Source organism: Telopea speciosissima, chromosome 7 (genome assembly GCF_018873765.1).
Source record: "Telopea speciosissima isolate NSW1024214 ecotype Mountain lineage chromosome 7, Tspe_v1, whole genome shotgun sequence".
Lineage (NCBI taxonomy): Eukaryota > Viridiplantae > Streptophyta > Magnoliopsida > Proteales > Proteaceae > Telopea > Telopea speciosissima.
In genome coordinates, this window is record NC_057922.1 from 3,872,435 (window position 1) to 3,886,362 (window position 13,928).

At 35.5% G+C, this 13,928-nt stretch overlaps 1 protein-coding gene across 2 annotated transcripts; it reads right to left on the reverse strand.

Moving 5' to 3' along the window:
• Positions 1-1,488: 1,488 nt before the first annotated feature.
• On the reverse strand, positions 1,489-9,889 carry LOC122666930 (probable trehalose-phosphate phosphatase 6). 2 transcript variants are annotated; one of them, XM_043863043.1, is made up of 12 exons: positions 9,859-9,889; positions 4,778-4,789; positions 3,847-4,267; positions 3,644-3,715; positions 3,414-3,506; positions 3,269-3,325; positions 3,055-3,156; positions 2,868-2,945; positions 2,579-2,648; positions 2,202-2,272; positions 1,984-2,076; positions 1,489-1,879 (listed from the first exon to the last, which is right to left on the reverse strand). In XM_043863043.1, exons 3-12 carry the CDS (start codon positions 4,249-4,251, stop codon positions 1,811-1,813), a joined length of 1,110 nt encoding a protein of 369 aa, XP_043718978.1. In that variant the 5' UTR covers positions 4,252-4,267; positions 4,778-4,789; positions 9,859-9,889; the 3' UTR covers positions 1,489-1,810. The 2 variants fall into 2 exon arrangements, with proteins under 2 accessions (XP_043718978.1, XP_043718977.1); XM_043863042.1 differs by lacking the exons at positions 4,778-4,789; positions 9,859-9,889 and having other exon boundaries at positions 3,847-4,411.
• Positions 9,890-13,928: the final 4,039 nt, after the last annotated feature.

A 13,928-nucleotide genomic window follows, 5' to 3' on the forward strand; every position in this document is an offset into this window, starting at 1 on the left:
TGTGTTCTATATTAATGTCTCTCATGTCCTCTAATGGTGCCAACTCATTCTAGATCCCAGAGGATATCACCTGACAATATTAAACTTAACTTTTCCAACCCTTGTCTGAGAAAGAGGGAGAAGATCTATGGCATGTGTGGTAGGAGGAAACACAAGGAAGAGATGGGATAAAAGGAAAACAATATCTAATAAATCTCTCCTCCTTAACTAACTCATAACCAAAGCATCAAACATAATTCACCAGAGGAAAAATAAATAAATAAATAAAATTGGATTTAACCATATTATTGTGTTCAATTACTTTATTTGCAGGTCAATGTTCTTCAATAACTGATTACATGCATGTGAGAATCAGAATTTGATGCCTTCTTTTATTCTTTGAACCTGTCTAAGTAATACAAATTATTGACCTTGGATCGATGACAAAAGATACCTTGATATTGAGGGTTACCTGACTGACACAGGGGCATCTATGAACTTTCTTCCCTCCATCCTTGAAAAGGAAAAAAAGTTTTAACATGTTGAAGCTACTTTCTTTCTGAATTTCCAATTTGGGAAGGTGGATGAACGTACTAGGGTTTTAAGGAGTCAAATTGACCGATACTGATCTTGATTAGGGATGATTTTGAATAAAAATTAATTCGAAATTGATGGAGAGAGACTCTTACCTGATTCTGAGTTTTTAAACCTTAGAATGAATAGAAGGTTGGAACAACTTAAGTTTGACAATTAATTTCATAATAATAGCAACATATGATGAGCATTCATCACTGATTTCAAAACAAGCTTCTTGTGGTCTCTCTAAACCTTGTCTGTATATATTATCAAAGAGCTTCACTTCTTGAATATGTGCTCACAACTTATCCTGTTAAAGTGTTTCTGCAACACAAGAAAAATAGATAAAGAAGGATAAAAAGAAAGGGATCTTTCTAAATAGTGTCACAATCATTGATATGGCTGTGATGATCATAGATATATATATAGTTTTCTTTCTCCCCCCCTATAGCATGGGAAGAAATCATAAAATTTAGGAAAGAGAATGTATGAGTCTGATGCCCTATTAGCTGCTTTACTAGTTGATGATGGTGTCACTCTTAATAAAATGATATTTTCAAAGAATCTTTTCTAAGCCTCATTTTTTCAAGATTCTCCTTTTTCAAGTATTGAACCTAATTAAGCAGAAGATTGTACCTGAGGTTGCTATTGTACCTCAGTTTTCTCTCTATCTCTCTCTCTCTCTCTCTCTCTCTCTCTCTCACACACACACAATGAAACACTAAAATATAATCAATTTGTACAATGGGCCGGTTATGGAAATAAATGAGATACTGTCTCAGACTTGGCTCAATAAGAGACTACTATTCCATGCAAGTATTGGTAGTAATGAACCCAAAGATTGGAAGCTTGAAGTACCAAGTAAGAAAGAGCTCGAGCCATATGCCTCTATTCAAGAACCCAAAGATAGTGTTGTTGCCCATATCAAACAAGTTGCAGAAGTTGAATTCCAACATTAATTTATTTTAAGAAAAAATGGATCCACAAGAAGAGAGAAAGATTTCAAAATTTACATCTTCATCTTCCTTGTACATAGAAGTACTTACAAGACTTACAATGCCTTCAAGCCTAGAAGAAGAAAAAAAAAAAAAAAAATTCCTATTTCTTCTTCTTTTTTTTTTTTTGTTTTTTTTTTTTCTCCCTTTTCTTTTCTCTAAACAAAGAAATTACATATTATCTACTCGTCCTCATCTACTCTTCATTCCACCCGGGGAAATTTTTCTCTTGGGTAGGAAAATGTTCTTCTCGTATTTATTTACACCTTTGAGTTTCTCCCTCTTGAGTGTTTTTTCCACTCTACCAAACGGAGCAAAAAGTCCATAACCTGGAAACAAAATATAAATTATAAATCAATAAAAGCTTGAGAAAGAAAAAGGTGTATAACAAAACATGCAAAAGCAATAGAAATTCATAGATCAAAGTTCTTGCCTCAGAGGGCTCTCCAAGAGAATAAGAGGCATTTGTGTCCTTTGGAATTTTAGAGACAAGAATGCCAAACCCTTGTCCTCTATCTCTCAATACCTACAAACAAACACATAAACAAAAAATCTCTCATTTTATTTTGCTGTATTGCAAAACAAAATTTTAATTAAAATGAAAATTGCAATTAGAAATTGTTGGGTAAGATTAAAGAAAATATTAAATACCTTGAATGCATCTTCATCTGTTTTATCATCACCAATGTAAACTGGCAAAACATCTTTGCAATTAGCAAATCCTGTGAAAATATAACCCAAAATAACAATTTAGTGAAAGACCCATATGACCATTATTTTCTAATAGTTTTATTAATACCATTTAAGTGGAATAAAATGAGGATCTTCTTTTTAATTATAGAAGAAGAAAAAAAAAAGATGGGTAGGGCCACAGAGGTTCCTTTTCTTTAATTTTGTTTTCCTACAGTTTGGATCATATAAAACTTCAACAAGATAATTAACAAAGTTAATCTTGTGACTAATGATGGAATGTGTGTGTCTTTTGTTATCAATAATTAAATTTAAATTAAAAAAAAAAAAAAACTTACCAAGTGACTCTAATAAAAATTCAAGTGCCTTCCCCTTGTCCCACTTAATGGTAGGACGGATCTCTAGCACCTGTTTTAAGCACCAAATGGTTAGATTCCTTCTTTAATAGTCAATCACAATAAGCATGTATTAAGAGACAGAGACAGAGACAGAGAGAGATCCTCTTAAGGCATTTCTCTCTGAAGCTCCCCATGTGGCAGCAATATGGAAGGAGAAGAAAAACACTGCAGAGGGAACCAAGAGAGAGAGAGAAGAATCTGATGACCAATTAATGAGTCCAAGTCTTACCTTCCTTCCTTGACTCAGTCGAAGCTTTGGGTAGTCTTTGAGCACTGACCAAACTATTTCTGCAACTGCACTCCAGTTCTGAAAAGTCAAGTCATACTTCAAGTCAGAACTAAATATCTTTCTTGGACCAAAAAATTAAATAAATTTATAAGAATAAAAGTAGGGAATTGTGATTTTGAATTCAAACCTTTTCGTCAACACATCGAAAGTGGACTGATACACAGAACTTGTTGTTCTCAACTCTTGCTCCTGGTATCGATTTTGTTTTCTCCACTAATACTTTGTTAACCTGAAATTATTTGAATTTTAATGTTCAAAACCCATTCTTGTTTTTTTTTCTCTAATTTAATCATTTTTTGGGATGTTTTGAAAGAAATTAAAGATTAAGGAAAACCAATTACCTCTTCAATCATGGGTAAAAATTCACTTGCAGGTTGGAAAAGAACAGGTTGTTTAGCCTGGAAGAGCACCAAAGTTTGAGAAAAGAGAAAACAACAAACAGAGAACATTAAAAGGGTAAACTGTACTTTCAGAGTGGCAACTCACTTTCTTGTACTTGCGACCTTTGGCTGGTCCTCTAATATCCATCCCATGGCTACCAGCATAGTACAGCTCTGCTAATTTTACAAAGTTATACACCTACAAGGAAAAGAAGCAAAGAAATTCTTATATGCAGATGGACAAGAAACCATCTTTGTAGACTTATCAGAAGAACAATAGAGGATTAGAACCCAGAGAGTGAAAAAAAATTACAAATTTTTAAAGAAAAAATGTACCTTGTCTCTGCATCTTCCACTCACGATCGCAGTGGGAAAATATCTAGCGGCGTTTCTAACAGCTGCCCTCATCTGCTTTCATGGAAACCATAACAAAAGAAGAATTAATAAATCTCATGAAGGAGCTAGAACCCTGAAGTGGACGACTCTAAAAGAGAAAACTAGAACAGTAAAAAAAAAAAAAACAGAGCACAGTGACGAACCGCATCAGACATGAAAGCTCGATCAGGGTCCTCTACGATCGGTGAAAGGGTACCATCGTAGTCAAGAAACATCACGATTTGCTTCCCCTTTGAAGCACTAGTAATTTCCTCGAACATATTCAAAGCCGATGGATGATGAACCATCCAAGAACCATGTTCTTCGTTAGCAGAAAGAGAAGCAGTGGACTTGATATGAGTGGGAGAAGAAGCGTTCATTGAATCAACCCAAGCATTGATTTTGGGTCCAGTGGCTATTTCAAGTTTTGGAACAAATTTCTTCTTTGGATTGAGTGGCTTCTGTCCCGCAGATGAAAACAGGGACAGAGACGAGTTGGACACAGGCAACGTAATCGCCATGTTAATTGCAGAGTTTGCATCGGAAATGACCACATTCTGCTTCGTCATCTTTGCTTTGTCACTGAAATGCACTAAAAGAGAGCCCGAATTTGCAAATTTAGTAAAACCAAAAGAAACAGAGTCAGCAGTAGATTCTCTGCTACTCGTTAGAAACCCAAAATGAATCACAAAAAGAACCCACTAAGGATCTTGAGCTGTACCGGTGTTTCTGGTTATGTTATCAGTCAAACAGAACTGATCGTGAGGAAACTAGAAATCTAGAAGTGGTAATGAACGATGAACAAAAGGAAGAAGCAACGGAAAGGGGAACGAAAGCTCTGTTTTCTTGCTTTCTGCTCTGCAACTTCTGGGGTTTAGAAACCCAACTGAATGGTCAAACCAGAGAAAGAGAGAAAGAAAGAGAGAGAGAGAGAGAGCAAAACTTGAGGATTAATGCTTAGAGAGGTGTCGATTGAGGGTGAGAGACACAGCCGCGTGTAGTCAATTTATAGTTGTTTCTCAACACTAACGGACGAAATTCCTTCCGGGCCTCCTGCCTCCACTCTGTGTTTCTCTCTCTACTCTTTCTCTCTGAGTCTCTAAACTGCACCCCACAACCCCCCATGTGGTCCCCAAATCCTGAGTGTCCGTCCACATGGACCCCACATACAAAGGGAACTTTTACTTCCGCCGTCTTGGCAGTTACAAATTATCTTCGTTCCTGCCACGTATACAACATTCCTTGGTTGTGTATCCCACGTGGCTAAACCAACCCATTTGGGCTTATTTCCCCCAATAATGGGCTTCATAATACGGTGTCAAGTCCGTAAACTGCTACCTAATTGCAGGAACAAAATAGGTGAAAAAGTTTCCTAAAACTGGAGAGACTCGACCTCCCCTTGTAAAGGTGTAAAAACCTCTGTTTTAAAACAACCTTCTCAACCTAACCAGTAACTTCAAAACCAGCAGCGATCATCCATCTTTTTATGTATTAATTCCTGTTTTTCGGCAAGGGATCTTAAATTATTTTTTTCTTTTTTTTTTTTAATAAATTTTTTTTTCTTTTTTATTACATGTTGTCAATGTGTACTTCCTTTTTACATTCTTTTTCATTTCTCTTTTCTCCTTCTCATTAAATATGTGGGTTCTCTTTCTTGTCCTCATTAAATATACTGTTTTGTTTTTCACTATTAATGGTTGACTCGCAAAAAACCAATATAAGTGGGCAACTTGTAATTCTCCTTTTTTTTATTAAAATAAAAAAAATTAACAAGAACGAAAAAGGGTTTGGTTTTCCCATGGTTTTGAAACTTGATAATGGAGGTTTCAAAAAAAAAAAAAATAAGGGTGTCTGTATGTGTAGTAGACCACCTCCTCTCCCAAACCAATTCAAAGTAAACATTTTGACCAAATTATATGCCATATGCTTCTTTGCTTCCAAGAAATTACCAAGACAGAGAGAAAGACATTCTAGAAGGAGAGGTTCTGTTAATTTCACCCAATTAAGCTTTAACAAGTGTTTGGTTTTTACCACCGAAAAAAATAAAACAATTTTTTGGTCTATAAGCTGCCCTTGGATCATGTATTCCTAGAATCAATTTTAGTTTTGAAGAGTAGAGAATCTAAAACTTGAGTAAATGAGGGCTGAAATGTAAGATAGATGTACCTATCTATGTGGGTTCTCTCCCCATCTCTCTCTCTCTCTCTGAGAGTATTTGGACTTCGAAGTAGCCTTTCATATGGAGCCACAGGACTTGTAGGAATAATGTGGCCTAATTCAAAAGATCCCTTTCCATGTTAGTAAGGATGACAAAGTCTAACCAATCAAACATTCATAAAACCCTAACTTGCAAAAGGGGCTTATTGATTAATTTCAGAGGGTAACTGGGGTGAAATCCGGGCCAGGGGCCCAAGGTTTCTGCCAAAACCAATCCCAGCAATACTATATGGGTTTTAACCAACTATTAAGTACTAACCAATAGGGGCAGAGCAAGGTGGGCCCCAATTTGATACGGGCCCATTAACATAACTTGATTGAAGGTGTGGAATGTGGATCCTATATATTACATTGTTCCAAAGAAATATAATTTATTGGATGGTGCAAGACTCAAACTTTACTCCAATAAATAATGATATATAACTGTTTGGTATCATTTCAGGGGTTCTTAGCATATAATACAAAGATAAATTAAACAAATGAGAAACAAAAATTTACCAAGGACTGTATCATATTTGATTTAGTTTTTATTTATATTTTTCTCTTCTAATATATAACTATAAGTTTATTTTTGTGGAAAATGACTGAAATCTAATGTCACAGGTGGATCTTCATTTTTTGTATTCTTCTAATTTTCATCTTTCTACTTTTTCTTCTTGTTACAGTAGAACTGTTGAACTGTTTTCTTTTAAGTGGGTCTTCCATAAGAAAATTTGGTGATTTAATGGAAACTTGGATTTAAGTTGGGTCTTGGTTGGTAGAGGTCACAGAAGAGGGGTTGCGTGGGGCATACTATATATTTTGTCTTATTAGGGGCTTGAGGTTCATGTGATTTGCCCATTAAATGGTTGTTTCTCTATGTCCCTTGCTCTAAGTCAACTAGCTGACTCTAGGCTTGATGAGGTTACTTCAATATTTCAATTTAAATTTTGGCCGGGACCAGTTGAAGACAGAGTTCTTAGTTTGGTACATTTAACACCCATCAATCTATTGTTTTTTTTTTCTGGTTTTTTTTTTCAGTGAATCCCATCAATCTATTGTTTGGTAAAGATGTTATTCCCCAACTTTGCCATCCTAAAATATGATTTTCTTCTACTCTTTCAGTTTTTTTTTTTTTTTTTTGGAAAGAGAGAGAGAGAGAGAGGTGGATAGAACATTTTGCCACTAGATTATTCCATTCTTGTATGGGTTTGTCAAAGATTCCTACATCTTGAGTAACCCATTAAACAAGTATTTTGCACGTTTAGTTTTGCTTGCTAAACAGGATTAAGAGACTTCTGACATTTGATAGCTTGGCTTGACATAACATCTTATGATTTGGGAACGTATCTTAAGTGGAGTTTACTAAGAAAAAACAATAAATGTGCAAAATGTAGAGGGAGATATCACTACTGTTGAACATAGACTATTTTTTTTGTTTTTGTATATAAATAGTAATGGAAATTTTTCAACAGAAATTTATTGATTTTGACACTTTTATCCTGTTCATATAATGAGAGAAAAAAAAATGGAAACGATACAATTCAAATTTTTATACTACTAACTTTTTATTCCTTATTCTCCATTTTGATGAGAAATCAGGAGAGAACTAAGGGAATGAATTCCAACAACAATTATGATCAAAATGATCTTTAAATGTTGGAACTTTAACATTGTAGACATCATGTTCATGTCATCATCTAATCATCATATGATTGATTTCTAGTTTAATTAATCTGCGTAGAATTTGTTTAATTGAAATGTCTCTTTTTTCTTCAAGAACCTAGACCACTTATGAGACAAATGGAATAGTCTTATACATGATTGGCCATACAATGTAGTTGGGAAACTAAATCTAAATTATTTTTTTGTGTGTGTGTGAGAGGGGGGGAGGGGGGAGGGCATATAAGGGTAGAACCCCATTCTTACAAATCCTGATTGAAATGAGATGGGTTTTATATTGAAGCCATCAATACTATGTCTCTTTGAGTTGGGCGTAAGACTAGATGTCCTCCCCCTCCCAAATCTGAAAAAGAGGTATTTTTGTATATTTTTTCAATAATTTGTAAACCCTAGAGGATGGCCCAAGGTCTTGAATATTGTAAGGCAAATAAAATAAAAATAAAAAGAGAGAGGCTAGAACCCAAGGTGATAGGTATTGTTGGTTAGTCTGACCATTGGATAAATGGAAAATTCCATGGACAATCCATGTGTTGCGATTGATTGTGTATCTCAATCGTAGTGGTTTATTCTACATGAGGTTTTTCCTCTGGTTTTTAATGATCTTTATTTTAACAAACAATTCTAAATAAAAATTATTATTTTTCATAATTTATGAAGTATTATTTTATGTAAGGCACTTCCAAGCTACAAATGATTGATGGAGAATGCCCATTCACAAAGAGTTAGATTTCTTTAAAAATTAATCCATGACTTGCCTTGGTGATAACATTATCAACATTTTCACTAAATTAGACCCGTACATAAACTGTTGTGTACATAGTTGTGCTTATTGGGTTCTAACTTAGTATATGCCATAAAAGGCATCTTGGAAGGTCTACCTACCAATCTCTCTCTTACTTGTCAAAACAAAAAGCATTTGATTAACTAGTTAATAAATTTGTTCCAAAGGGGGAGTGGAGAAGAGAATGCTTTAACACGAAATGCTTATTGTTCACCATGTAGACATCCATTGAGCTCATTTCCTTGCCTTTCTATTTTTTTACTCAACTTCATTTGGAACATAATCTAAGAAGACTATAACCACTAGCTAAGAAAAGATACGACACCAAGCTATGAGCTATGTTGGACCCTTGTACTCTTTCTTGTGTTTATCTATCTCCCTGTGGTGTGTTCCAAGAGTTGGATCTAATCACCAAGTTTATCCAGTAATTAATCAAGTCCCCAAACCTCACAAGCTTTTGGATTAGTCCTATCAAATAGAGTAACTTATCTTTCCTATGTAAAAAAAATCTGTTGACCCATTTGGCCAAAGATTTCAATCCATTTCTTGCCAACCAAACATGACTAATACTAATAGATTGATTTTGCCGAATGAGTAAACGACATCGCGCCTTTGCTTATGTATTGATTATGCTAGTGTATACAGTGGCCTAAAGGCACGACAATTATTGAATGCTAATTTATAACAACGTAGACTAATTCATTCAAATCGATTTTATCTAATTTGTGTTAGGAACTTAGGTCTTATCCTTAAAAACTAGCCGTTAAGGAGAAGGTGCTTGAATACCTATTAATTCACTTACATTCACATTCATATCTGATGTGAGAATATATATATATTTTTTTGGTGCCTAATGCATGGATATCCCAACAATTTGTTATGTTCTTAATACGTGTATACATAAATTCATCATTATTTTTATTTTATTATATTTTATTCTAAAATTTTACACAACAAAGAAACTAGAATTGTTGGTAACACATGTCATTGCGCCATTGGAAATCGAGTGTAGATATTTGATGACAAGCTGGCAAAGTTTGATTCAAGAGCACAAAAGCTGCCACTTCTTTCCATCTGACTCGTCCGGAACTCAAAGGGTCTGAGTCTCCTGTGTGGAGGTTTTTTTGCTTTCTTTGCTTTATTGCAAACCGACGGGGAAACAGTACTGGAAGTTACAGTCTCTGCCATTGCCCGTAAATGGAAGAGATTCTCCGACGAATTGAGACACGTGGTTAAAGATCCGTGAATGTGGGGGGTGCCAAAGGAAACGCTAGAAAGGTGCTCTGCACCCTAAGTCAGTGGTGTTGCCACTTGGCCCAAGTCCGTATGATTAAACTCTCTGCCTTACTTCCGCTCCATTCCTTTCCAGACACATACTCACATTGTTCTTTGTTTTTGTTTCTTTAAAAAGTAAAAAAAATTCCACGTAAGTCCAAACAACACTGGTTAATGCTTTTTTTCTTTCCATTCTTAGCTTCAGTCAGACTCACTCACGGGGAGAGAGATACAGAGAGAGAGAGAGAGAGAGAGAAAAGAATAGAGATTTGATAGATTGATAGATCAATTTGAGGAGGTTGAAGTGAAGGCTTTTCAATCAAAGAAAAGAGGGAGTTCAGTACAATTCTGTCTTTACATTCATGGTTCGCCGTCTCTGTAGAAAGGAAGGTGCAGAGAGTCTGTAACTCTGTACCCAGCCTTCCTTGAAGCCAAACACGTAAAAGGGTTTCGATTCTTCTTGTTTTCTTTCTTACTTTTACAACATGGAAGTCACCCCCTAAACTTTAATGGTTGGAGCTAATTTAGAAATATTTGAGAGTTAAAGAGAGCTGTTCTTCTCTTCTCTGTATGGGTTACGTAAGTGGTATTATGTTCACATTACTAAGGTAACGTAAATACGTAATCGAATAAAGACTTTGGCTTAGAACGTGACTGAAAGAACTTCCAGAGAATTAAATGTATGTAACAGAGAGATCGAGAAAGAATATACAGCCACCGACCAACCAACGAACCCATTAATAATATTATTAAAAGTATATGTTAATTTCTTTCTTTCTTTCTTATTCTGTTTTTGGGTCTTGAGAAAGCATGAGATTCGTATTCATGACATAATAATGAATGGTCTTCACATTCCAAATTCCTCTTATGCTTTCATGCCTTTTTAACTTGTTTCTTTCTTCTTTGCCTTGTTGGCCTCTCTCTCTCTCTTTCCTTTCCATCATCGCAGAGGGAGAGATGAAGAAGATCTCTTCTCTCTTTTTCCCCTTTCTTTACGCTCAGTAATCAGAATTTTAAATGATGTGTTACTGTCCTATTAATGGTAGATGCTTAAAACACGGAAAAACGACTGGTATTGGTTTTAAGAGAACTGAAATAACAAATCAAAAAAAAAAAATTTACACTTGTATAAAGAAAAGAACCTTTCTTTGTTCGTAGCGAATTTTAAAACTAAAAAAAAAATACATTCTTTGTTAAAAAGTAATCCCGATTTCTACGGCTAAATCTACGCTTTTATAGTTCTTAATCTTTTGTTTAATCATATTGCCTACCTCACTAACCTCTCTTTATTGACAGTTTATTTTGTTAATTTTTTTAAATGTTTCTTTAAAGCTTGATGATTGATCTAGCTAACTTTACAAACTATAACCACTTCTTCTACTTCCATTACTTATAAACTATGGACTGAGGAGTGAGGTCTCAACCAACTCCAGTTTCTTTCTAATTAATTAATAATTGGGTTTTTACTTACTTGGCAAAGAAATGAATGGAAGGTACGATCGATTATAGATTCGTAACGTGTTCGATGGCTACCCAGCACGAAACAGCAAGGATTCCCAATCTCACACTTTTTCCCACGTGTCATAAATGGGTTCACATATATATAGGTGGTTTCATCTACGATCCATCCTGCACTCGCATATAGACAACCTACATGTACACTGTCGGGTCGGATGCCCGACACCACACGTGTACTGACCATTCCGTCCGACCATTTTCCAGTTCTCGCAGTTTGTATTGTTGTGAAGGACACGTGCAGGTGCGTTGATTTCCGGAGAGAGAGATGGGGAGTAGGAATAACTGAATCAGTGAACCACAAAGGATGGACGGCGGAATCGCGGAACCCGACGTGCTCACCTGTCGGTTCCATCGGTTGCAAGTAAAAGAAAAACGAAGGAAGTAAAATCAATGGGGAATAAAAAGCTATCCGGTCATGGCCACCACGCCTAGACACGTAACTGCCTTGGGATGTTTGGGAATTTCCACTTTTTACATGGGGCAAAACAGTCATTTTAAGACGTCTCCAAGGTGATTATGTGTCTCTAAGCATGGTCGTCGCACCTAGCGCGTGACCAAGTAGCATTCTTTCTCCCAAAATGAATTTGAAAAAAATAAAAAAGGTAAATTATGTGGTATTAGTATGTACCCGAAAATATCTCCTCCTGATATCTTTCTACACACATCTGAAGCACCAAAACTTCATCCTTATGTTTTTTGATATTTTTTAATAGGCATAATATTTCTCATGATGCCTGCTTAAAACCAATATTGCATGCCCCCACCCAAAACATTGTAGCACCCCATAAGAAATGTCCTAAATACCCCCTATTTGATGGGTTTTTCCTACAAACCCCCTCTTTCACCCCAAACTGCACACGGGCATCAGAAGTTGGGGACCCCTCTCCCTTTTTATATTTTCAATATTATCCTTACCACCACCTTCAAAACTCCTCTCCGCATTACAACCACCTCCTCCTCCCCCTCTTCCTCGTTTGATTGAATGAACATTGTCTTTCAACCAAAGAAAATTAATTAGATGCAATTGTTGTCGCTACCACCACCTCTAAGGAATGGAGCACCGCTATGAGGCAAGAGTTGGAGAGAAGGTTGCCGACATTACTAGTGGGTAGTGGCAGAGGTGGTGGCATGGCAAAATTTTGAAATATGAAAAAGAAGATACCTCAAACATAATATTTATGAAACATAGAGCATCTCAAGTATAATAATTACACGTGAAATATCCTGGACATAATTTCTCTAAACATTAGTTATCCCTATATTTTTTTACCCAAATCAAAACGGAAACTGTTCATCATCTCTTGTAATTATTTAGTTAATTTACTTCTAAAACTTTTTGATCATGAAATAAAATTTAATAATCAAATTTAAAATGATTTCTATAAATATTTCATTTTAGTTTTGATTTAAATTTCACTTTCTTTCTTATGTATTTCTTCTGCCAATGTAGTAGGAGAGTCAATTCCGGCCATGACCTCTTGGAATCCATGCTTCCCACCTATTGGCAAGGGTAATACTGTACCACCAACTACGCTAGTAGCCGTGTTCTGCACATCTTGAATTTGGGGCTTGGAATTGGAGATTTAATTAGTTGATGGATGGGACGCATGAAACTTTTGAAGCTGCGTTGGGAGGCCTGCGGGGTTGTTCATCAACTTTCTACGTAAAAAGTTCATGAATGATTGCTTCAAAACCAATTAGTCTCTCAAATGCTTGATTAATTTTAGGAAAAGGTTTCCCACAAAAAGTGAGGGTGGGCCTTGACACAATGGTAAGGTTGATACATTACGACATGTTAATTGGTTTGAGTTAGGAAACAACATCTTTGTAAAGTGGAGATCAATTCTATCATGTGTCTAATGGGGTCTATTCTAGTGTATGGGCGTTAGATTGAATCAGTCTAAGATAAAATAGGTTAAAGGACTTAATTTAACGCATTATATCAATTCTGAAGCTATTATTAACGTATCGATTAAGAACTTAACATTTGATATCAAAATCAAACATCATGTCACGGGTTCAATTTACAGAAAGGACTATCTACCTAGAATAAAATAAAAATCATAAAAAATAATAAATAAAAAATAAAAAAAACCCCTAGCTACTAACAGACTAATAACCCTGAAGCTAGCCCCAAACACACATAATCTGATAATCTAATAATTACTCTACACCTATTGAATGTGAAGTCGATAATACCCTATTCCACCGGTACCCAATCCATACCATCCGATGCCCTCGGTCAAAGAACCTTGAAATTCATCGCCACCATTTCTTTAAGTTGTTTGGGGAACTGAACCACTGTCAACGGAACGATCCGAAATCCAATTTGGATTTGATCCGCCTAACACTGATTTGGATATATGTATCTGTCTTTCATTTCATCCCCTATAATTGCATTGGATTTGATTTACATTAAAATTTTATTATTTCTCCATTAATTATTGGTTGTCTAATTATGAGAATAGCTTGATTAGCATAGTCGTCCTATGTGAATAAGTTTATTTTCATAACAATAGTTTAGGTCACATGGAGAATTTAATTAGTTATGGGGGTTTTCTTTTGGTTAATTTAAGCATCAAAGTCATTGGAAGGTTATATAATTTGGCAATTCTTGCTTGTGGATAGATAGGGGACCATATGGGTTGGTGATCATTTGTTTAAATTTCCAAGACAAACTCCATTATATATATGGCTTATAATGTATAAAACATTTCTCCCCAGCCGCTCAAATCTTGAGTGAATTTAACTTGTTAATTGTGCCGCATTATATCATATGTTGCTTTCGGAATG

Coding starts and splice junctions, on each gene's coding strand:
- LOC122666930 (XM_043863043.1), bottom strand. CDS start 4,251: ATGACGAAGCAGAATGTGGTCATTTCCGATGCAAACTCTGCAATTAAC. Junction 2,649..2,867: donor GACTGAGTCAAGGAAGGAAG/GTAAGACTTGGA, acceptor TGCTTAAAACAG/GTGCTAGAGATCCGTCCTAC. Junction 1,880..1,983: donor CTCTTGGAGAGCCCTCTGAG/GCAAGAACTTTG, acceptor TTTTGTTTCCAG/GTTATGGACTTTTTGCTCCG.